Genomic DNA, 20,950 nt, shown 5'->3' with positions numbered 1-20,950 from the left:
CACGGGGCTTGGGGCTGAGCTGCCCCCCCAAAAAATGTCCTCACGTCCCCATGCCCACGGGACACCATCCCCAGGTGAGGGGCACGCGAGGGGGGCAGCTCCAACACGGGGGCATCCCGGTGGGCCTGGTTAGCAAGGGCAGCCCCTCTCGGGGAGGGGGGGGCAACACTAATATTTGGGGGGGGGCCACATGCATGCCTGGGGCATCCTGGCCCCCTTTTCCCATTCTGGTGTCAGCGGCCCCGCTGGCAGCGGTGCCGGCGCAGGCCCCGGTGCAGCTCCCGGGTGACGGCATCGGCACGCCGGCCCCGCCGCGGCACCCACATACCAGCCCCGGTTGCCGAGAGGTGGCGAAGCCGGGCTGGCGGCTCGGGGGCCGGGAGCTAATGGGATTAGGGCCGGGGGGTCAGCACGGGGCTGGCCTCCGCCAGACAAAGCCGCCGGCACGGCCGGTGGGAACGCGCCGGTGTCGGCTCCGGGCTGGGGGTGCCGGCTGCCCACGCCCCCACCGCATCCCATCCTCAGCGGGGACCCCGGCCCTATAGCTCCAGACCCCGTCCCGGAGGAGCCCCGGTGTCCGGGGAACCCACACGGCAGCCCCGTGCCCCCCACAGCGGGGTGGTGACACCCCCAGACTCACGGGGACACGGGGACGAGGACAGCGGCGTTGGCAGCAAGGAAGACTCCGAGGAGCCCCTGGCCCAAAGTGGGGGGGACACCGGGGGGGGCGCAGCCCCACTCGTACCCAGCCCAGCGCTGGCACCGTCCCCACACCCCGGCCGGGATTAACGCTAATGGGATTTACCGTTTCATCCCCTATTCCCTTAAAGATGGGCCTGGGAAGGGGGGGATCCCCTCCCCGCCCCCCCACTGGCCCCCCCCTCACCCCGCTAAGCTCTTTCTAATTAAAACCAGCCCAGGGCTGTCCATCACCGGCCCCCTCCCCAGGTCCAGGCGTTCATCCTCCCCCCCCCCCCATCACCGTGGGGGCTGCGGAAGAAGAGCCGTGGGGCAGCGCTACATAAAACATGTTTAATATCCAAGGGGGGGGGCAGGGGTCACCCAGCGTCTCAGGCGTGGGGGGGGGCAAGTACACACGTCCCCGGACGGGGCAGAGCCGCAGCGACACGTCACACCAAGCACAGACCAGGGGTATAAATACAGTGCCGGGGAGGGGGGGGGCGGGGGGCTACAGTACGGGGCCGTCCGTCCGTCCGTCCGTCCGTGAGGGGCAGGGACATACAATCACTATGCTGGCATGGGGTGGGGGTGCAGGCGGCCGGGGGAGAGGGCACAGCCGCAGGGACCGCCCCGTTCCCCCCCACACACACCCCGGGGGTCGCGCCGCGGGGAGGAGACCTGCCTCGAAGTGACATCGGGGGGCTGGGGACGTGTGGGACCCCCGGGTGGGGGGGGGGGCATACGGGGCTGGGAGACGTTCTGGGGGTGAAGGGTGGTCCCAATGTCCCCTCCCCACAAGGCCCCGCTGCCCCCACGCCTGCCCTGGGGGCCCCCACATTTGGTCCACAGGAAGGGGATGGGGGACGGGGACATGCACGGGGAGGGGGACGGGAACGAGGCGCCCCAGCACGCCCCCGACCCTGCGTGGGCCCCTTCCCTGTCCCCCTCCCCAGGGCTCTGCCCCCGGCCCCAGCAGGGGGGGGCCCCCGGCCCCCCAGATACTTTATATATAGATATATTTCCACGCACGCACACACGAGATCCGAGGGGAACCGCGAAGACCCCAGAGAAAAGAGGCAAAACCCCACAGCAACCGGTGCCAGAAGAAAGCAAAACCCAACCGGGGCGGGGAGGGGGCGGCCGGGGGCGCAGGGAAGGGGTGGCCCCGGCCGGCCAGGGGGGGCCTGGCAAAGCCCCCGGGGGTTTGGGGGGCCGGGTGGGGCGTGCGGGGAGGGGGGGCCGGGGCCGGCGGCCGCCTGCTCACTTCTTATTTTTGAGCTGGTTGGCGAGCCAGTCGAGACCCTCGTAGAGCCCGTCCCCGCTGGTGGCACAGGTGGCCTGGATGTACCAGTTACGGTGGCGCAGGGAGTGCAGCCCCAGCTTGTCCGTGATCTCCGCCGCGTTCATGGCGTTGGGCAGGTCCTAGGGAAGAGGTGGAGGGGTTATAAGGGGGGGTCATGCACCCCCCCGTGACGCCATGGGGATGGGTACCGGCTGTGTGGCCAACGCCAGCCCCGATGCCGCGAGGATGGGCGCAATTTCCAGCGTCTCCGCTCCTGGTGCGGAGACATTGGGCACGGATTTGCCACGGGGGGGGGCAAATGAAACCCCACGGGGGTTAAATGGAAACCCCGACGCCGTGGGGACAGGCACGGCCCCGCCACAGGAGCTCACGGCCCTGATATTGAGGGGGTGGGCACGGATCCGCTGCAGGGGGCTGCTAAAACACCACCCCAAATATCTCGGGGACGGGCACTGTCCTGCCACGGGTGTCACTGGGTACCGGCCCCGATGTCACCGGGGTGGGCACGGTCCTGCCACGGGGGGGGACGACCCAGACACCCGGGGATGGTCCCAGCCCCACCTGCTTGTTGGCGAAGACGAGGAGGACGGCGTCCCGCAGCTCGTCCTCCGCCAGCATCCGCATCAGCTCCTCCCGCGCCTCGTTCACCCGCTCCCGGTCGTTGCTGTCCACCACGAAAATCAGCCCTGGGGGGCAAGACGAAGACACCCCCAACGGTGCTGGGAGCTCAGGATGCGGCCATTCCCGGGACACCCCTGCTTTCTGCGCACCCCCCATGGCCCCGTGCGCCCCCCACGGCCCCGTGCGCCAACGGCCCCGTGCGCCCCCCACAGCCCCGCTTTCTGTGTGCCCCCCACGGCCCCGTCCGTGCCCCCCACGGCCCCGCGGGGACCTACCCTGGGTATTTTGGAAGTAGTGCCGCCAGAGGGGCCGAATCTTATCCTGCCCACCCACGTCCCACACGGTGAAGCTGATGTTCTTGTACTCCACCGTCTCCACGTTGAACCCTGGCGGGGAGCAAGAGACGAGGAAAACTCAGGGCAACCCCATGGGGGGGGGGAAGATCCCAGCTGGGGGAAACTGAGGCAGCCCCAGCTCCGTGCCCCCCCCAGCGCCCACCGATGGTGGGGATGGTGGTGACGATCTCGCCCAGCTTGAGCTTGTAGAGGATGGTGGTCTTGCCGGCGGCGTCCAGCCCCACCATCAGGATCCGCATCTCCTTCTTCCCGATCAGGCTCTTCAGCAGGTTCCCGAAGATGTTGCCCATGGTGACGGCGGCGCTGCTGACGGCGAGGCCAAATCCTGCAGGGGCACAGGGCGGGCGCTGGGGACAGGGGTGGCCCCCCCACCCCCCAAAAAAAAAAAAAAACAACCCCTGGGGGGGCTGCGTTGAGCCCTAGATCCTGGGTAGAGGTGGGCTGTGCTGCGGGGTTTAGGGTGGGGGCCAGCGCCAGGGTCCCCCTTGGGGCCGTGCAGCCCATTGGGGTTGCCCGTGCGCAGATTTTTTTTTGGGGGGGGGGGGTTGTTCTGGGGGTGTGCCCCCCCCCCCCCAATGCACTGCCCTACAGTGGGGCCAAGCCAGGGCACCCCACGGAGGGAAACTGAGGCACGGGGCTGGCTCCCTGCCCAAATTATAGGGGGGGTCCCCCACGCCCCCCCCTCACGTGCACCGCCCAGCCCTGCAGGAGCCCTGAAGCAAGCAGGGGGGGCCCAGCCCACCCCCCCAACGCCCCCCCCACACCGATGGGGCCGCCCCCAGCCCCAGCCCCCCCCCCCCAGCATCTTCTGCCCGCCCCCAGGGGGGCCCCGCGCCGCCCCCTGCACACCCCCGCGCCCCCCCCGCGGCACCGACCCCCGCCCCGCGCCCCCCCCCCAGGCCCTGCCGCCCCCCCCGGTGTGTGCGTGTGTGTGTGCGGGGGTCGCTCCCCCCCCCCCGCATTGCGCCCCTCCAACGCACCGCCCCCCGCATTCCCCCCCCGGAACCGCAACGCGGCCCTAAAACGCTGCGCCCCCCCCGCATCACCCCCCACCCCCGCACCGTGCCCCCCCCCGGTGCTGCACCTCCCCGAGCGCTCCTCACGCCCCCCCCCCATCACACCGCGCCCCTCCCCGGTCACCGCATCACCCCCCCCCCAGCCTCAATACCCCCCCTCCATTACGATGCCCCCCCCCCCATTCACTTTGCATCCCCCCCCCCGCACTGCGCCCACCGGTGCACGGCGCCCCCCCCCCGCCCCCTCCATCCTCCTCCTCCTCCTCCTCTTCCTCCCACGCTGCGCCCCGCTGCGGGCAGCGCCCCTTCCCCCGAGGGGAGGGGGGGGGGGAGGAGGGAAAACGGCCCCGCCGCGCCCCCCCCCCGTCGAGCCCCGCACCTGGAGCCGGTGCCGGTGCCGGTGCCGGTGGCGCCCCCGCCCGCAGCTGACTCTGCACCGCTCCCGCCGCCGGAAGCGGAGGCCCGAGCGCGCCGATCTCGCGAGAGCTCCCGGTTCTCCCCCCCCCCCCCGTTTTTATTTTTTTTTTTAAATTTCCCCCCCCCCCCCCCACAGCCACCCCCCAATATCGGCCCCGGGAGGTGGGGCGGGGGGGCGAGGGGTCCCGGCCGTTTCCATGGCAGCGGATGCAGCAGCGCGGGGGGGGGGCTTGCATCGAGGGGGGGGGTGATGGGGGGCACGTCGGGGATGGGGGGGGCGTGGGGGGGATCTGGCGGTGCAGGGGGGCGTCGAGGGTGCACGGGAGGGGGGTCCTGGGGAGTGCATGGAGGGGGGGGGGCCGTGTGGCCGGTGCTGGAGGGGGCGTCCCGGTGCTACCGGGCACCGGTAAAGTCCCGTCGAGGGACGGGACGGGACGGGACGGGACGGGACGGAGGGGATGGGACGGGATGGAGGGGATGGGACCTAACGGGACGGGACGGGACCGGACGGGGTGAACGGGACGGGACCGGGCAGGACGGGACGGGATAGAACGGGACGGGATGGGACGGGACGGGACCGGGTGGGATGGGATGGGACGGAGGGGACGGGACCTAACGGGACGGGACGGGACGGGATGGGACGGGATGGGACGGGATGGGACGGGACGGGACGGATGGGACCGGACGCGCGGCTCCTTCCCAGCCCGGGCCCCGGCTCCCCTCCGCCCCGGCAGGTAAGGCCGGGACACCGGGAGCACCGGGAGCACCGGGAGCACCGGGAGCCCCGACGGCTGCAGGAGCCGCCCCGCGCTGCCGGGCTCCCGACAACGCCCCGGGAAGGGGCGGGGGTCCCGAGCACCGCCCCCCGGTGCCACCGGCTGGGGGGAGGCAGAGGGGGGAGCCCCGGGAGGGCGGGGGGGGGCAACGGGGACTTGATGGGGGGGGGACCGGGAACGGGGAAAGGGAGAGGAGAGAGGGTGTGGGGGGAACCGGAGGCAGCACGGGGATGAAGGGTTCGGGGACGGGGGGGGCGCAGTGGGAGACCTCCAGAGCAGCCCCCCCCCCGGTATAACGGGGATGGAAGGGGGGGGGTCGGGCCCCACCGTTGGTGGCACGGCCCCGGGCAGGGCCCTCCCGGCCGCGCCCCGGGGCCTCCCCGCGGCCGCTGACCTCAGCCCCCGGGAGCCCCGACGGGGCGGCGGCCCGAGGGCGCGCCCACCGCTTGGCCCGGCCACCGCCCGACCGGGGGCACCTGCACCGGGGGAGCCGGCGGGATGGGACAGCGGGGAGAGGGAGGGAGGGACGGGGGGGGGGGGCGTTTGCGCTCTGGGGGGGGTCCCCAGTACCCGAACGGGGACCGGAGATGGGGGGCGGGGGGCAAGGGGAGAGGGTACCGGGAGCCCCCGCAGAGCCAGGGCAGCCCCTCCCGGCACGGGGAGGGGGATGGAAACGAGGAGGGAGGGAGGGGGCCGGTACCCTACCCCCGGCTGGGGTGCAATGGGGAGGGGGGGTCCGTGTCCCCCCCCCCCCCCCCGCGGCCCCAGGCTTTGTCCGGGCTTTAATTGGAAGTGTCAGAGGGGTGCGGGCCGTGACGGGCCGAGCGGGGCTAATCCAGCCCTCCGCATGACTGGTCCGGGGAAACCGCGGCCGGGGGGATTAAGCGCCCCCCCCCCCCGCTCCCTTCCGTGCCCCCCCCCTCCACAAAAGGGGCTCCCAGAGCGGCTCAGCCACCACCCCCGGGTGGGGGACAGCGGGGACAGCGCCTTGGCCCTGCCAGAGCCACGAGGTGGCACCCCCCGGGCACCCCCGGGCACACCACGCCGCCCCCCACGCCCCCCCCCAGCCCCCTCTCGCCCCGTGTCCCTCCGTCCCCTGCTCCTTCCTCTGCCCCCCGACGTGAGGGGCCGGGACGCCCCCACGGGGCTGCAGCCCCCCGGGTGCCCACGGCCGTGTTCCTGGGGGACGGGGTCGGTGTCCGGGACAGCTCCGGGTACGCACCGGGACAGGGCTCCGCGGGCACCGGAGCGGCCCCGGGGCGGTCCCGGCCCCGCGTCTCCCACCCCAAAAATATCGGGGGTCCCGGGCCGGCGTCCTCGGGCTGTCCCGAGCTGTCTCGGGTCTCTGCTCACCCCGTGTGCCCCGAGCTGCCCAGGGTCTCTGCTGTCCCCATGTGCCCTGGGACTGTCCCGGGCTGTCCCGGCTTCTCCAGGGCTGTCCCGGGTCTCCGCTCTCCTCGGGCGCTCGGAGCTGTCCCGGGAATTCCCGGCTCTCCACTCCCCCGTGTGCCCGAGGCTGGCCCAGGAAATCCCGGGCTAACCCGGGTCCCCGCTCCCTCCGCGCGCCGGGAGCTGTCCCGGGTTGTCCCGGGACTCTGCTCCCCCCTTGCGCCCGGAGCTGCCCCGGCCCGGCCCGGGACGCCGTTCCCCGTTCCCCCCCGCCGGTGCCGGTGCAGCGGGAGCGCGGAGCCGGGCGGGGGGCGTTCGGGGGCAGCCGGGGGGGGCCCGGCCGCGCTGTCGGCACGGGGTCGGGCGGCGGCGGGCCGGGACGCAGCCACCCGCCGGGCTAATCCGGGCCGTGACGGACAGGCCCGGCGCCGCCGCTCCGGCCGCCCCATAAGAGGTGCCGCGGCTCCGCCGCTCCCCATTGTTAGGGCGAGGACGCGGGACCGGCCCATGGGGACCCTGCGCGCCGCCCCTATAAGAGGGAAGGGGCTGGAAGATGCTCCCGGGTGCTGAGCGCTGCGCACCCGCCGAGCCGAGCCGAGCCGCGCCGCGCCGCCACCCCGGGGAGCCGCCGAGCACCGGCACCGGGCACCGGGCACCGCGCACGGGCCGCCCGACGCCGCGCGCCCGGGGCCCCGGGCACCGGCCCCGGTGCCGGTGCCGGTGCCGCCCGCTCGGCGCTGTCCGCGGCCCCTCCGCGGCCGCCCTCGGCGGAGCCGCCCGCCCTGCCCGCGCCCCGCGCGTCCGGAAACACGCGTGGATGTAGCGGCCGGGCCGGGGGCTCCGCGGCACCATAAATACCCCGGCGGCCGCTCGCCCGCGCACTCTGCCGGGGCCTCCCGCGGCCGCCGGAGCCATGCGAGCCGCCGCGCTGCTGCTGGCCCTCCGCACGCTCTGGGCGCTGGCGTTTTCCTCCCTCTCCAACACGCTGGCGGTGAACAACAGCGGGCGATGGTGGTGAGTGCCCGCACCGGGACCGGGAAGGGAGCGGGGCTGGCACCGGCACCGGGTGGCCCCGCCGCTGTCCCGGCTCGCACGCCCCAGGGCTGCGGCAGCGCAGGTGCGCCCGGCTTGGGGGCAGCGCCCGGCACCGTCGGGGGGTCAGAGCCGCGACCCCCGCGCTGCCCCGGTGGGTGGGAGCGGTGGCACCGAGCCCCCGGTGCGGGGCAGGGAGCGGCGGGGGCTGCCCTCGGAGGAGGTGCCCCGGTGGCGGCGGGGAGCGGGGTGCCGGGAGCCCTGGCGTGAGCCCCGTGTGTGCCGCAGGGGCATCATCAACGTGGCCTCCTCCACCAACCTGCTGACGGACTCCAAGAACGTGCAGCTGGTGCTGGACCCCAGCCTGCAGCTGCTGAGCCGCAAGCAGCGCAAACTGATCCGCCAGAACCCCGGCATCCTGCACAGCGTCAGCTCCGGCCTCCAGACCGCCATCAAGGAGTGCAAGTGGCAATTCCGCAACCGCCGCTGGAACTGCCCCACCTCCCAGGGCCCCAACATCTTCGGCAAAATCGTCAACCGGGGTGAGCCTGCGGGGCGGCGGGAGGCGGCGGGGGGCTCCCCGCATCTCCCTGCGTGGGAGCACCCAACAGGTTCCCCGTGGGTTCAGCCGTCTCCCACCCGCCTGCCCCCAGCAGGGCGCTGCTGGGGCTGGGGGGCTCTGGGGGTCCCCGCAGCCCCTGAGGTCCCGCTCCCCTCTGCAGGCTGCCGGGAGACGGCGTTCATCTTTGCCATCACCAGCGCCGGCGTGACGCACTCGGTGGCCCGCTCCTGCTCGGAGGGCTCCATCGAGTCGTGCACCTGCGATTACCGGCGCCGTGGCCCTGGGGGGCCCGACTGGCACTGGGGGGGCTGCAGCGACAACATTGACTTCGGGCGGCTCTTCGGGAGGGAGTTTGTGGACTCCAGCGAGAAGGGCCGCGACCTGCGCTTCCTCATGAACCTGCACAACAACGAGGCCGGGCGCATGGTGAGGGCACCGGGGGCCTCGGGCAGTCCTGGGGTGGGGTTTGGGGCTGGGCATGGCTGTGGAGACCCCCAGCTCATCCCCCTGCATGGGTTGGAAACCACCAAGAGGTTTCCCAGTTGGCTTTGGGTGGGCTCAACATCGCCTAATACTGTGGGGACAGATCCTGCGGGGGCCCTGTTGCTGTGGGACCGCAGAGGTCCCAGGGTGGGGGGCGCAGGCTGCTCACGGCACCCTGTGCCCCCCTCTCCCCACAGACAGTCTTCTCCGAGATGCGCCAGGAGTGCAAGTGCCACGGCATGTCGGGCTCGTGCACCGTGCGCACGTGCTGGATGCGGCTGCCCACCTTCCGCGCCGTGGGCGACGTCCTCAAGGACCGCTTCGACGGCGCCTCGCGGGTCATCTACGGCAACAAGGGCAGCAACCGGGCCTCGCGGGTGGAGCTGCACCACCTGGAGCCCGAGAACCCGGCACACAAGCCGCCCTCGCCCCACGACCTCGTCTACTTTGAGAAGTCGCCCAATTTCTGCACCTACAGCGGGAAGATGGGGACGGCGGGCACGGCCGGGCGCTTCTGCAACAGCTCCTCGCCGGGGCTGGACGGGTGCGAGCTGCTGTGCTGCGGGCGCGGGTACCGCACGCGGACCCAGCGCGTCACCGAGCGCTGCAACTGCACCTTCCACTGGTGCTGCCACGTCAGCTGCCTGAACTGCACCAACACCCAGGTGCTGCACGAGTGCCTGTGAGCCCCCCGCGCTGCCCCAGAGGGGGTCTGCGCCGCCCCCCATGACGGGTGCCCGCTTGGATGGAAGGCGCCCATGGGCGGGTGTGTGGCTGCGCCCTGGGACACCCCTACCCGGAGCAGAGCAGCCACCCCAGGGCCAGCAGCCAACCTGGGTGTCCAGCGCCGCGCGTGGTCACGGCTGCCCCCGGCCCCTGCTGGCTCCGCGGGGTTTTCTTCTCGCTGTAAATAAAATATTTATTGTGGACGGTTTGATGCCGGGGCTCCCCACTCGCCCCGCGCTTCGCTGGCCCCAGGCCCTGTTTTTTTATAATTACAGATAATAATAATTAATAATAATAATAATAATAATGCTTTGTTACAGGTGTCACTGATAGCCTCTAGAGAAGAATAAAGGATATATTTTTATCAGTCCTGCCCCGTTTTCTTTCAGGGGTTCCAGGGTGGGAGGGGAGCAGCAGTTTGAGGAGCAATGTCCCCCAAACCGCCCCCGCTGGCCAACCTACCCCTGCCTCCCTCCTCATCCTCCACCACCCATCCCCTGTCCATCAGTCCCTCTGTCTGTCCGTCCGTCCATCCCACGTTCCCTTTCCTTCTGCCCTCCCCAAGTGTTGGAGAGGGAGGGCCACCCTCCCCTTCCTTTCTCCCGCCGTGCCCCGTCTCCATCCCGGCTGTCCCTGCCGTGGCGCCTGTCCCCACGGCCGTGGCGCCCATCACCATGGCACCTGGGCTGCAGCATCCCCGGCGCTGGAATTTGCCGGGCTGCCGGGGCTGGTGCCGCCGGGGCCAGGCAGCGGGAGCGGCCACGGGAGGTACAAGACGGCAGACAGGGAATGAGCATCGTCCATCACCGCTCCTGGCCAGGGCTGACGGCTCCCCTCGGCTCTGGGGGAGGAGGGGGGCCAGGGAGGGCACGGAGGTTACCGGGGCCAGGACCGTGGGGGCTGGCACCGGCCACTGGCCCTGCACCCGGTCCCACAGCCCTGCGTGGGGCTTGGCTGCAGCTGGAGTGGGAAAAGAGGTGGCAAAGGTGGGGCGCAGCTCCGTGGCTGGCAGGTCCCGAGCAGCAGGGGTACCCCGCTGGGACAGGCATCCTGTGGGGTGTGCGTCCCTCTGGGATGGGGTCCTGCGGGGTGGGCATCCCCCTGGGGCAGGCTTCCCCCCCAGAACCAGGGGGGGAATCCCCTTGGGATCGGTTTTCCCCAGGGATAAGCATCCCGTGGGGGTGGGCATACCCTCAGGGTGAGCATCCACTGGGAAGAGCACACCCCGGGACGGGTTTCCCACCGGGACAGGTGCCCCCCCCCAGATGGGCATCCCCCCGGGACACGTCTCCCCTTGGGCTGGGCACCTCCCAACCACACAGAACCCAGTACCCACTGGGACAGGGCAGGGTGAAGCGCTAGGCTGCAAACCCTGTCCCCAATTAATTCCATCATTGGGGACACCACAGGGCCCCGACAAAATCCAGCCCCTGGGGAGGGGGCTGGGACCTGGCCCTGCTTGGGGACCCCCGGCCCTGCCAGCGCCAGCCCCCGGGAGGGTTCCCGCAGCCCCGGCTGCCCGGGGGCTGAAGCCGGGAACCTCGCGGGGCCCCGGGGAGTGCACATCAAAGGCTGCGGGCTGACTCCGCGGCCAGAAATATCCCCCAGGGCCGATAGTGGAAAAGTTGATGTTTAGACCGAAGGGAGGCGGGGGGGGAAAAAACCCCAGGGGCCCCGCTGTCCGTGCCAAGGTAAAAACACTGCCTGGCGTGGTAAAATAAAATAAAGAAACGCGAGAAAAAAAGGACTGGAAAGGAACACAGCCCGAAATAACCCTCCGAGCATCTCCCGCCTGCCGGGAGTTATCTGCCTGCTAAATTCTGCACACGCACAGGGCATGAAAATAGCCTGTTTTCCTGCGGTAGCGAGTCAGGAATATAGATAATGACATTCTTATAAGTCACCTCTGTTACTCAGCTTTTCCTGCGCGCCGGTGACCGCCGGGCACCTTGGGCAGCTGCGACCCCCGGGCAGGCAGGGGCACCCCGGGCGCGGGGCGGGTGCCCGGCTGCAGGGTGCAGACCTTGAACAAATACACCCGGCTGCTGGAAATAGCTCCCGGCGCAGCGCCGGGGCCGGCGCGGGGAAAGGGCGGCCCCGCCTCGGGCAGCCCGTCACATCTGGGAAGCCGGGCAACATCTGGGTGGCAGCCGCAAGCCGGACCTGCTGCCGGCGGGGGCCTGCAGGGACGGGGTGAAGCAGGCGTAAGGGTGTGCCCAGAGGTGCAGGACAGAGGGACAGGGATGGAACCAAAAGGTGCAGGACAGAGGGACACGGCTGTGCCCAAAGGTGAAGGACAGAGGGAGAGGACAGTGGTCAGATGCGCAGGACAGAAGGACAGGGACAGTGCCAAGAGATGTGAGACGGAGGGACAGAGCCGTGCCCAGAGGTTCAGGACAGAGGGACATCCCAAGAGATGTAGGACAGAGGGACAGGGCCGTGCCCAAAGTTCCAGGACAGAGGACAGAGACCAGAGGTGCGGGACAGGACAAGGACAGCCCCGAGAGATGCAGGACAGAGGGACAGAGCCGTGCCCAAGAGGTTCAGGACAGAGGGACAGCTCACTGCCCGCTGCAGGAACATCCCCATCCCCGTCCCCATCCCACGAGCCCGTGGCAGCCCCGTCCCGGCTCCCCCTCGCCCCGGGTGCTCGCGCCCGCGCCCCGCCAGCGCCCGGCTTGTCCGGCCGCCCCCCCCCCTCGGCCGCTGCATTCCTCCAGCGCGGGGCCAGCGCGCCCAGCAACCGTGGCAGGGCTGGCCTCTAATCCCCGGGCATGCCAGCCCCGGGGGGACCGTCGCCGTCACCCACTCCCCGATAGGTGACCAATGCCCGAGACGAACAATTAGGGACAAAGCCGGAGCCGCCGGGGGCTAACGCCGGCCTTCACGGGTGCCTTGTGCGGCATTCGGCGAGTTTAATGAATTGTCCATCACTCCTTTCAGCTCCGCTCGCCCGGGCTGGATTAATCTGAGAAGCCGCAGTGGGGTAGGAGCCGCTAAGCCTGTATTTATTACTCTTCCATTGTAACTAATTGAGGTAATTATCTGTGACTCCAACCCCGCGCAACAATGCCGCATTCACCGCACCCCCCCCCCCCTCCCGCCAGCTCCTCCGCACGGCCTGGGAGAGCCAGCACCGTGGCCACCGCGCACCGGGGACAGGGCTGGCACCGTGGCCACCAAGCACCAGGGACAGGGCTGGCACCGTGGCCACCACACACTAGGGACGGGGTTGCCATTGCTGCCACCAGACATTGGGGTCACCGCTGGGACCTTTTGGCCGCTGCACGCCAGGGACACAGCTGGCACCGTGGGCACATTTGGTCACGGCTCCGCAGGGCCATGGCCAGCACGCGTGTGTCGTGCCACAGCTACCGCGTGGCCACGCGAGCCCTGGCGTGACCGGCACCGCAGGCACACAGTGGTCATGCGTGGGCCATGGCAGGGCCAGCACGACCCGGGGGGGGGTCACGGCTGCCTGGGGACATCGCTGGGACCAGTGTGTGCGTGGGACACGGCTCCCTGGGGGCCACTCGTGCGTGGCCACGTCTGTCCCTGGGGGTCCTGGCTGGGGTGGCACCGCCACGGCGATGCCAAGGGCAGGGTCCCACCGGTCCCCTCGCATCATTCCCTGCGCTTGGGCCGGGACCCCCGGTGCCCCCCCTATTTGTCCCCCCTCCCCGTCCTGCCTGTCACTGGCTGCGCTGCGACATCTGCCGGCAGCGGGGGGACGGCGCGAGGGGCCGGTGGGGTCCGAAGCAGCGGCTCGTTTCCTCAGGGTGGGGGGTTGTGGCAAGTGTCTGGGCAGTGGCGTGCACGGGAAGGGCTGTGGGACACGGGGGGTCGTGGGCACAGCTGAGATGGGCCGTGCCAAGGGGTACCAGGCTGTGCCAGGCAGTACAGACTGTGCTGAGCTGTGCCAGGCTGTGCCAAACCGTACCAGGCTGTGCCAAGCTGTGCCAAAATGTACCAAGCTGTGCCAAGCTGTGCCAGGCTGTGCCAAACCATGCCGGGCTGTGCCAAACCATGCCGGGCTGTGCCAAGCTGTGCCAAAATGTGCCAAGCTGTGCCAGGCTGTGCCAAGCTGTGCCAAGCTGTGCTGAGCTGTGCCAGGCTGTGCCAAACCATGCTGAGATGTGCCGGGCTGTGCCAAACTGCGCCAGGCTGTGGCGAGCTGTGCCAGGCTGCTGAGTTGTGCCAGCCATGCCAAGCTGTGCCAAGCCATGCCAAGGGACACCAGGCCGTCACCAAGCTTTGTTAATCCAAATGGGGCCATCCTGAGCCGTGCTGGGCCATGTGCGGGACCCCCCCCAGCCGTGCTGGCCACCTCGGGGCCCTGTGCCAGTGCGGGGGTGACGTGGCCTGGGACAGCCCCGTGTGCAGCCCCCCCCCGGGCGCCTGGGTCCCCCGCAGTGGCGGCTGCCCCGCGCCGTGACCTCCGGGCCGGTGTCACCAGGATAATGACAGGGTCGCGCAGGGGGGCGGAGGAGGAGCCGGTTTTTAAATAACGTGCAAATTGGACACGTTATTTCTGCGGTTTCCTCTGGCCACGGGGATCCTCCCCCCCCCCCGCAGCGTGACTAAGAGGTGGCGGCCGTCCTGGGGAGGGGGGGGGGGGAACGGTCCCGTCCCCCCCCCCGGTGACTCACCCGGGGTCCCCCCCCGGCCCTGACGTCAGTCCCGGGGCCATGGGCCAGCCCGAGGGCCGCCCCGGCGCAGGCACCTACTCATTATGGGGGACCCGGGAAGGGGGGGCCCAGGGGGGGCCATGACGCTTCGGGAGGCTGCAGGGGGTCCCCTGGGTCTGGGGGGCCACGGGGGGGATCCCAGGTCCTTGCTAGGGATGGGGACAGAGCCACCAGTGCAGGGAGGGGTGGGGGGGACACCTGCGGAGGGCGCATTTGGGGCCAGGTCCCCCCCCCCGGTTTGGGACCATTTTTGGGGCTAGATCCCCCCACTTTGGGACTGAGTCCCCCCCATCCCCACGCACGCAAGGGGCAGAGGCTCAGCAGTGGGATCCCACAGCTTTTATTGGGGTCGGCGCCACCCCCGGCCCGCCAAAACCGTGCCCAAGCTCCGCCCCCAGATGGACCACACCCCCCCAGGCCCCGCCCCCCTCCGACCACACCCTCCCAAGCCCCGCCCACATCGCACCACGCCCTTCCAGGCCCCGCCCCTCAGGCTCGGGGGGGGCTGGCGGCTCCGGGGGGGGCTCCGGTGCTCTCCAGGCTGCTGCTGCTGCTGCTGTAGGCGAGGGCGTCGCGGCACGGCCACCGCCGGCCCCCCCCGGACCCCCCCTCGGCCTCCGAGTCGGAGTCGGGCGCCGTGTGCCGCCGGATGCGGGACACAGCCTCCCGCAGCGCCTGGGCGTAAAGCACCGGCCGCCGCGGGGGGGGGCGTCCCCGGGGCCCCCCTCCTGGCCCCGGGCTTTGCTTGGGGCCCCGGGGGCTGCACGGCGGCTGGCGGGGGGGCGAGGGTGCTGCTGGAGGGGTGCGGGTTTTGGGGGACGCAGGGGGGCTGCCCGGGGGGGCGGCGGGCCCAGGGCTCCCCCCGGCGTACCGGACCTGCTGCCGCTGCGGGGGGGGCACGTACTGGGCCCGGACCACCACGCGGGTGGCATCGATGAGGACGTGCCCCCCCTGCCCCCGCCGTCCTCCGCTGCGCCCCGGGCCCCGCTCCCGGCTAGCTGCCGCACGGGGCAAGGTCTGGCTGTGCCGGGGGGGTCCCACTCCTCCAGGGGGGGTCTGCAGCCCACGGGGCCGCCGGGAACCAACCTCGGTGGCCGCCCGGGGCAGCGTGTGGCTCCAGCCCCCCAGCACAGCCCCACAGCCCCTTGGTGCCGGGGCGGGGGGGCTGCGTGGCCCCCAGGGACCGCTGCGTGGCCGGGGCTGAAGGGTGCGGTGGGGTGCGTCGTAGGCGGGGGGCGAGATGTAGGGGGGCGGCCCCCCCCGGCGCACATGGGCCGCCTGCATCCGCCGCATGTGGGTCTCGTAGCTGGGGGGGCCCAGTTTGCCCCCCGGCACCGGGTTGCGGGGGGGGGCTGCTGGGTGCCGGCCCCGGGGGGAGCTGCACCCTGACCCCTCAGGGGTACAGCGGGCTGGGGGGGCCCGGGGCCGGCTCTCGTGGCCTGGGGGGGGCCGGTAGGTGAAGTCCTGTGGCGGGCAGGGGGTGGCAACAGGGCAACCGCGGGGCACGGGGGGCCAAGGGGGGGCCAGCTCTGCCACCAAACGCTTCTCCAGGTACCTGCAAGACAGAGAGGGGCGTGAAGGGCGCCGCGCACAGGGGCTGGGGGCATGGGACGGAGCCCACCCCCACCCCCCCCCCCACCACCACCCCGCTGGCCCTACTCACGCGTACTCCCCGGCGAAGCTCCGGTAGGTCCAGGGGGATGCGGGCCGGCACCCCGCGGCCATGCCGGTGGCCGGGCTGCAACACGAGACCGTGTTGATCTCCACCAGCAGCAGCTTGGTCCGCTCGCAGATCCGCAGGCGCCCCGCGCCCCGTTCCGGGCCACCCAGCATAGCCCGGAGAACCGGAGGCTGCCGGTGCTGGGGGGCCAGGGGGGGCCCGGTGCTGCCGCTTCGGTGGAGCCTCGGCGGAGCCACGCGCCCACCCGCACAGGCGCAGCCACCGCCGCACGTGCACCCCCCCGGACCCCCGAGCCACCCGGTGGCACCGCCAGGCCGGGGGGATGCAGGGCACGGCCCCGCCAGGGTGTGTGGGTCCCGGTGTCGCCGGCTGTCCCAGGGGGGGGCCAAACGTGTCCCCCACACCCTCACCCCCCCCGGGATCCCTTCCCCCCCTGCGACAGCGCGAGGCGATTGCCAGGTTTGGCACCGAGCGCTGCAGCCCACGCGGGCTCGGAGCGGAGCTTAGCAACCCTCCGGCGGCGGCATGGCAACGGCACCGGCACTGGCACCAGCCCCCGGTACGGCACTCGGCTCCCTTGGCCCCCCCCTGGGCTCCCCCCGCGGCCCTCACCTCGTAACGCTGCGCCGGACCCCGCGCCGGACCCCGGAGCTGGCGGTGGCAGGGGCTGCGCTCGGCCTCCCCCCCGGCCGGGAATGTGCCGCGCTCAGCATGGCCAAGCCTCGCGCCTCCCCCGGGCAGCACCGACGGCAGATCCTGGCGTTGGGGTGGTCGGTGACCCCCCCACAAGCCCTGTGGGGACCCCCAGGGGGTCGCAGCCCCCCACCGGACTCCGCTGCCTTTCCTCAGTCCCGGTTCCCCCCTTAGTTCAGCGCCGGGAGGGTCCCCGCAGCCTGCCTGCTCCCCGTCCCGTCCCCAATCCCGGCCTTTTAGAAAAGCCACGGGCGGAACAAACAGGGATTTAGGGTCTGGGTGAGCTCAGCAGATTCCCCCGAGCCCAGGGAGGGGCTGAACCCCCTTCCCTGGGGCACCCCCTCCACCGGTGACCCCCACAGAGCCCACAGCGAGGCCGGGTTGGTGCCAGGTCGGTGTTTATTCGCGGGTTCCCCCCGCACACGAGGCGGTGGCAGGTGAAGACGCAGCAGTGAGGGGCCCGGGGACAGCCCTGGGCCGGACGGAGCCGAGTGGGGACAATTAACACGGAACAATTAAAACGGAACGGGACAAATCCCCGTGGGGGGGGGTTGACGAGGGTCCGGGAGCCACTTGTGGAACAGCCCCAGCCCGCAGGGGGCTGATCCCGGCCCGGCTCCACGCAGCCCTTTCCCAGCTGGGCTCGGTGCCCCATGGGGAGCACCCCTGGGGGGGCCGGGGGCTGACCCAGCGCCCCCCCGGCACGGCCAACGTGGGCGCAGGGCGCACGGCGAGGCTCCAGGGGGGAGCCAGGGGCTCTCCCTGCCCGGGGAGCCCCACGGTGGTGGTTATTGCTGGATGCTGCTGGTGAGTGGGGACCCCCCCAGCCTTCCCCAAGATCCTGGGGGGGGGGGGGGGGGCAGGAGAGGAGGGCAGGGGCACCGAGACAGGCTGAGCCCCCCCCCCCGCCACCACGTCAGGGCTTGGAGCCCTCTGGGAGAACCAGGGCTTGCAGGATGTCTGAGAGAGAGATGATGCCCTTGACCACGTCGCTCTCGTCCACCACCACCAACCGGTGCACCTGGGGGGGACACGGAGGGGCTGAGGTTGGCGCGGGGACCCCCGGGCCCCACCCGCCCCAAGCTGGTGCCCGGGGTGGGGTGTGGGGGGGGGAAGGGAAGGGGTTACCTCGGCCTCCACCAGGCGGTTGATGATGGTTTCCAGCGTCTCGTGCTTGTAGCACTTGAGGACGCCCTCGAAGTAGTGGGAGCGGTGCTGCAGCGCCCGCGTCACCGTCACGTCCAGGTTGTTGTACGTCTTCTCGGCCGCCAGGTTCTGGGGCAGGGAGAGGTGCTGGGGATGCAGCCGGGCCCCACACGGCCCCCCCCTCACCCCAACCCAGCCTCTACCCCCCCCCAGTACTCACGATAACGTCGAATTTGGAGTAGATGTCCACCACCCGCCCTAGGAGGGAGAGAAGGGGCCGTGAGAGGCATGCTCGGGGCTGGTCCCGCGTGCCAGGGGCCGGTGCCGACCCCGAGGTGACATTTAGGGACAGCCGGTGCGTGCCGTGCCCCCTCCTCACCCGAATCATCGACGACCGGCAGGGCAGACACGCGGTGCTGAACGAAGATGCCCAGCGCCACGTAGATGGGGGTGCTGGTCCGCACCACGGCGATGTTGTCGTAGGTGCCGATCCGCAGCTCCTCCAGCGTCTTGGCCATGAACTCGGGCTTGGGGACCTCCGCTATCTGCAGGGGGGACGGGGAGGGGGGGACAATGCTGACGCTGGCTCGGCCCGGCGCGCCCCAGGCCCCGCGGTGCTGCCGGCTCCGGCTGCCCCGGCTCGCGGGGGGCCTGGGCCGGGGTCCTAGGAGCGAAAGCAGAGAGGGCTGGGTGGGAGCGCGGCCCCCAGGCGGCCACGGCGCAGCGTTGGCGCTAGCAGGGGGCGGCGGGGTGCCCGTGGCAGCACCTCGAGTACCTCAAGTACCTCAAGTACCCGCCGCAGGGCACCGGAGCTGCACCCACCTCGGCCTCCCGGAGCATGCTGGCACCGCCACCGCCGCCACCACCGCGCGGGGCAGGGCTGGGACTTACGAAGAGTTTGAGGAACTTGAGGATGCGCTTGTGGGTGAGGATGTAGAGCGTGTTCCCGGAGTCGGGGTCGATGACGGGCAGGCGGTGGATCTTGTTGCGGATCAGCGAGGAGACGGCGTCGAAGAGGCTGCGGGGGCAGCAGGAGGAGGAGGATGGGGAAGGGGGCTCGCACCCGGGGCCCCCACGAGCTCAGCCCCCTCCCCGCCGCAGGGGGGTACCTGGCGTTGGGGGAGATGCAGACCAGCGGCTTGAAGGAGTCCTGCAGGTAGACTTCTGGGGGGAGAGGAGGTGCTGAGGGGGGGCAGCGGCGCCGCGGGACGCGGAGCCACGGGGTTTGGGGTGCCCCAGGCAGGTCTGGGGGGTGGGGGGGGGGGAAAGCAGCCGGGGGCAGCCCCCCCTCACCTCTCCATGTCTCTATCTTGTGCTCCTCCAGCTCGTAGATCTGCACCTGGGCCCCGGCAGAAAACCCGGGGTTAACCCCGACCCCGGCAGGAGCCAGACCCCAGGTCCGTGGGGACAGAGCCCCCCCGCCGGCCCTACCATGGGTGACTTGTAGTAGCGGTGCAGGATGTTGATGAAGTCGGTGATGGTCAGCATGCCTGGGGGGCAGGCGGGGTGAGCAGAGCCCCCCTGCTGGCCCCCCCCCCCAGCCCCACAAGCCCCCCGTCCCGCTCGCTCACCCACAAAACTCTGCTTCTTGCTGTCCCACAGCGGGGCAGCCCGCACGCCGTTGGTGACCAGCGCGAAGAAAGCCTTCTTCACCTGCCGTGGGGGGGTGTCACGGGGGGGGGACGGGGCACCCTCAGGCAGCCCAGTCCCCCCCCCCCCGTTCCAGGTCGTAAAACCTTAACGGGGGCGGAGAAACGACCCCAAACCTGCCCCCGGCCCCACCTGCAGGGAAGTGTCGAAGACGACGAGCTTGGAGCTGGTGGGGATGAGGTCGTAGCAGCGGTGGGACTTCATGAAGGCGGTGTAGGCGCCGCGGCGAGGCTCCCCTGGGGACCCGCAGCATGAGAGGGACACCCCAAACACAAGGCACCCCAAAACATGAGACACCCCAACACCGGGACACCCCGAAAACATGAGAAAACCCGGTAATGGGACAGCCCAAAAAATGAGACACTGGTAAACAGGACAGCCCCAAAATATGAGAAAATCCCAACAGCAGGACACCCCAAAACATGGGACACCCCAAAACATGGGACACCCCAACAAGAAGACACCCCAATGCCAGGACACCCCATAACATGAGAAACCCCAACACCAGGGCACTAGGACACCCCAACAAGAGGACACCCCAATAAGAGGACACCCCAAAAGATGAGAAACCCCGACAAGAGGACAACCTGACAACGGGACACCCCAACACGAGGACACCCCAAAATATGAGAAAACCCAATAACGGGACACCCCAACACCAGGACACCCCAAAATATGACAAACCCCAACACCAGGACACCCCAACACCGGGACACCCCCAAAACACAGGACACCCCAACACCGGGACACCCCGACACCCCAAAACACGAGACACCCCAAGAGGACACCGGGACACCCCAAGAGGACACCCTGACACCGGGACACCCTAAAAGGGGACACCCCAACACCGGGACCCCCCCCACACACCCCCCGTGACCCCCTCCCGGAGCCCAGCGCAAGGCCCCGGGGTCAGCCGCGGCGTCACCTTCAGGCCCCGGGGGGCTCTGCTCCGCCGGGCTCCCCGCGGCCGGGCCGGGGCCGGGGCCGGGGCCGGGGCCGGGATCCTGCAGAGCGACAAGGACCGGGCCGGGGGCGGCCCCGCTCCCGTTACCGCCGCTCCCGTTACCGGGACCCCCCCCCCGGTCCCTTTAACCCCCCCCCAGGTCCCTTTAGCCCCCCCCCCCGGTCCTTTTAGCGCCCCCCCGGTCCCGTCAGCCCCCCCCCCGCCCCCCCCGGTCCCTCTCCCGGTGCCGCCCCCACCTCCATGGCCCCCTTCTGGGTCCCGTCCCGCCGCCCCACTTCCGCCCGCTTCTCGGCGGCGTCTTCCGCCAGCACTGCCCACGTGACCGGAAGCGCGCCCTGCCCGCGCGGCGACCTTTCCCTCCTCCCCCTCCCCCCCCCCCCCCACAGGGTCACCGGGAGGGGGCGGGGGGGGGGGGGGGGTCCCGGGGGGGTCCCGGGGGGGTCCCCCCAGGCTCAGCAGGGCCCGGGCCGGCCTCGGGGGGGGGGTCATAAAAACGGGGTGTGTCCCCCCCCTCCCCCCAAACCGGGTGTGTTTTGCTCGTTTTTATTTTTATTTTATTATTTTTTTAATAATTTTTAATTATTATTATTGTGTGTTTTTTTTTTTCTTTTTTTTTCTTTTTTTATACCTTAAAACCTTTTTGCAGCTTTTGACGAGTTGCGGAAGCAGCTTTCAAGAGCGCCCCGGCCCTGCCTGGCCCCCCCCATCCCCTGCACCGGCCCCCCCCCAAACACCCCCTCTGTTGAGGGAGGCCCCCCCCCCCCTC

General features: G+C 70.9%; 4 protein-coding genes across 6 annotated transcripts; 1 reads left to right on the top strand and 3 right to left on the bottom strand.

The window, feature by feature from the left end:
• Positions 1 to 1,018: 1,018 nt before the first annotated feature.
• ARF3 (ARF GTPase 3) lies at positions 1,019 to 4,500 on the bottom strand. Its single transcript, XM_038172591.2, has 5 exons — positions 4,357 to 4,500; positions 3,104 to 3,286; positions 2,881 to 2,991; positions 2,546 to 2,670; positions 1,019 to 2,103 (listed from the first exon to the last, which is right to left on the bottom strand). Exons 2-5 carry the CDS (start codon positions 3,249 to 3,251, stop codon positions 1,942 to 1,944), a joined length of 546 nt encoding a protein of 181 aa, XP_038028519.1. The 5' UTR covers positions 3,252 to 3,286; positions 4,357 to 4,500; the 3' UTR covers positions 1,019 to 1,941.
• Positions 4,501 to 7,349: 2,849 nt separating this feature from the next.
• Positions 7,350 to 9,726, top strand: WNT1 (Wnt family member 1). The gene is made up of 4 exons (XM_038172615.2): positions 7,350 to 7,573; positions 7,880 to 8,133; positions 8,314 to 8,579; positions 8,834 to 9,726. The coding sequence occupies exons 1-4, from the start codon at positions 7,473 to 7,475 to the stop codon at positions 9,320 to 9,322; spliced, it is 1,110 nt and encodes a 369-aa protein (XP_038028543.1). The 5' UTR covers positions 7,350 to 7,472; the 3' UTR covers positions 9,323 to 9,726.
• A 4,711-nt stretch (positions 9,727 to 14,437) lies between these two features.
• DDN (dendrin) lies at positions 14,438 to 16,670 on the bottom strand. Its single transcript, XM_038172537.2, has 2 exons — positions 15,714 to 16,670; positions 14,438 to 15,605 (listed from the first exon to the last, which is right to left on the bottom strand). Exons 1-2 carry the CDS (start codon positions 15,881 to 15,883, stop codon positions 14,540 to 14,542), a joined length of 1,236 nt encoding a protein of 411 aa, XP_038028465.2. The 5' UTR covers positions 15,884 to 16,670; the 3' UTR covers positions 14,438 to 14,539.
• A 135-nt stretch (positions 16,671 to 16,805) lies between these two features.
• On the bottom strand, positions 16,806 to 20,529 carry PRKAG1 (protein kinase AMP-activated non-catalytic subunit gamma 1). Of its 3 annotated transcripts, XM_038172536.2 has the most exons (12): positions 20,421 to 20,501; positions 20,146 to 20,224; positions 19,353 to 19,456; positions 19,142 to 19,223; positions 19,002 to 19,060; positions 18,864 to 18,909; positions 18,680 to 18,734; positions 18,462 to 18,588; positions 17,950 to 18,115; positions 17,791 to 17,828; positions 17,553 to 17,699; positions 16,806 to 17,445 (listed from the first exon to the last, which is right to left on the bottom strand). In XM_038172536.2, exons 1-12 carry the CDS (start codon positions 20,424 to 20,426, stop codon positions 17,341 to 17,343), a joined length of 1,014 nt encoding a protein of 337 aa, XP_038028464.2. In that variant the 5' UTR covers positions 20,427 to 20,501; the 3' UTR covers positions 16,806 to 17,340. The 3 variants fall into 3 exon arrangements, with proteins under 3 accessions (XP_038028464.2, XP_071888112.1, XP_071888113.1); XM_072032011.1 differs by having other exon boundaries at positions 19,002 to 19,223; positions 20,421 to 20,529; XM_072032012.1 differs by lacking the exon at positions 20,146 to 20,224 and having other exon boundaries at positions 19,002 to 19,223; positions 20,421 to 20,513.
• Between the last annotated feature and the right edge of the window lie 421 nt (positions 20,530 to 20,950).

This window comes from Anas platyrhynchos, chromosome 34 (assembly GCF_047663525.1).
Source record: "Anas platyrhynchos isolate ZD024472 breed Pekin duck chromosome 34, IASCAAS_PekinDuck_T2T, whole genome shotgun sequence".
Classification (NCBI taxonomy): Eukaryota; Metazoa; Chordata; class Aves; order Anseriformes; family Anatidae; genus Anas; species Anas platyrhynchos.
This window is presented reverse-complemented; position numbering and strand designations above follow the sequence as displayed.

Bases quoted from the DNA above. Each gene is read 5' to 3' on its own strand.
- DDN (XM_038172537.2), bottom strand. From the start codon at position 15,883: ATGCTGGGTGGCCCGGAACGGGGCGCGGGGCGCCTGCGGATCTGCGAG. The intron at 15,606-15,713 runs GTGAGTAGGGCC...TCTGTCTTGCAG, and splicing joins AGCTTCGCCGGGGAGTACGC to GTACCTGGAGAAGCGTTTGG.
- ARF3 (XM_038172591.2), bottom strand. From the start codon at position 3,251: ATGGGCAACATCTTCGGGAACCTGCTGAAGAGCCTGATCGGGAAGAAG. The intron at 2,671-2,880 runs GTAGGTCCCCGC...CTTGCCCCCCAG, and splicing joins CTACTTCCAAAATACCCAGG to GGCTGATTTTCGTGGTGGAC. The intron at 2,104-2,545 runs GTGGGGCTGGGA...CCTCTTCCCTAG, and splicing joins TCGTCTTCGCCAACAAGCAG to GACCTGCCCAACGCCATGAA.
- PRKAG1 (XM_072032011.1), bottom strand. The intron at 19,224-19,352 runs GTGGGGCCGGGG...CCCCCACGGCAG, and splicing joins TCTTCGACACTTCCCTGCAG to GTGAAGAAGGCTTTCTTCGC. The intron at 18,910-19,001 runs GTAGGGCCGGCG...GCCGGGGCCCAG, and splicing joins GCTACTACAAGTCACCCATG to GTGCAGATCTACGAGCTGGA.
- WNT1 (XM_038172615.2), top strand. From the start codon at position 7,473: ATGCGAGCCGCCGCGCTGCTGCTGGCCCTCCGCACGCTCTGGGCGCTG. The intron at 7,574-7,879 runs GTGAGTGCCCGC...TGTGTGCCGCAG, and splicing joins AACAACAGCGGGCGATGGTG to GGGCATCATCAACGTGGCCT. The intron at 8,134-8,313 runs GTGAGCCTGCGG...TCCCCTCTGCAG, and splicing joins CGGCAAAATCGTCAACCGGG to GCTGCCGGGAGACGGCGTTC.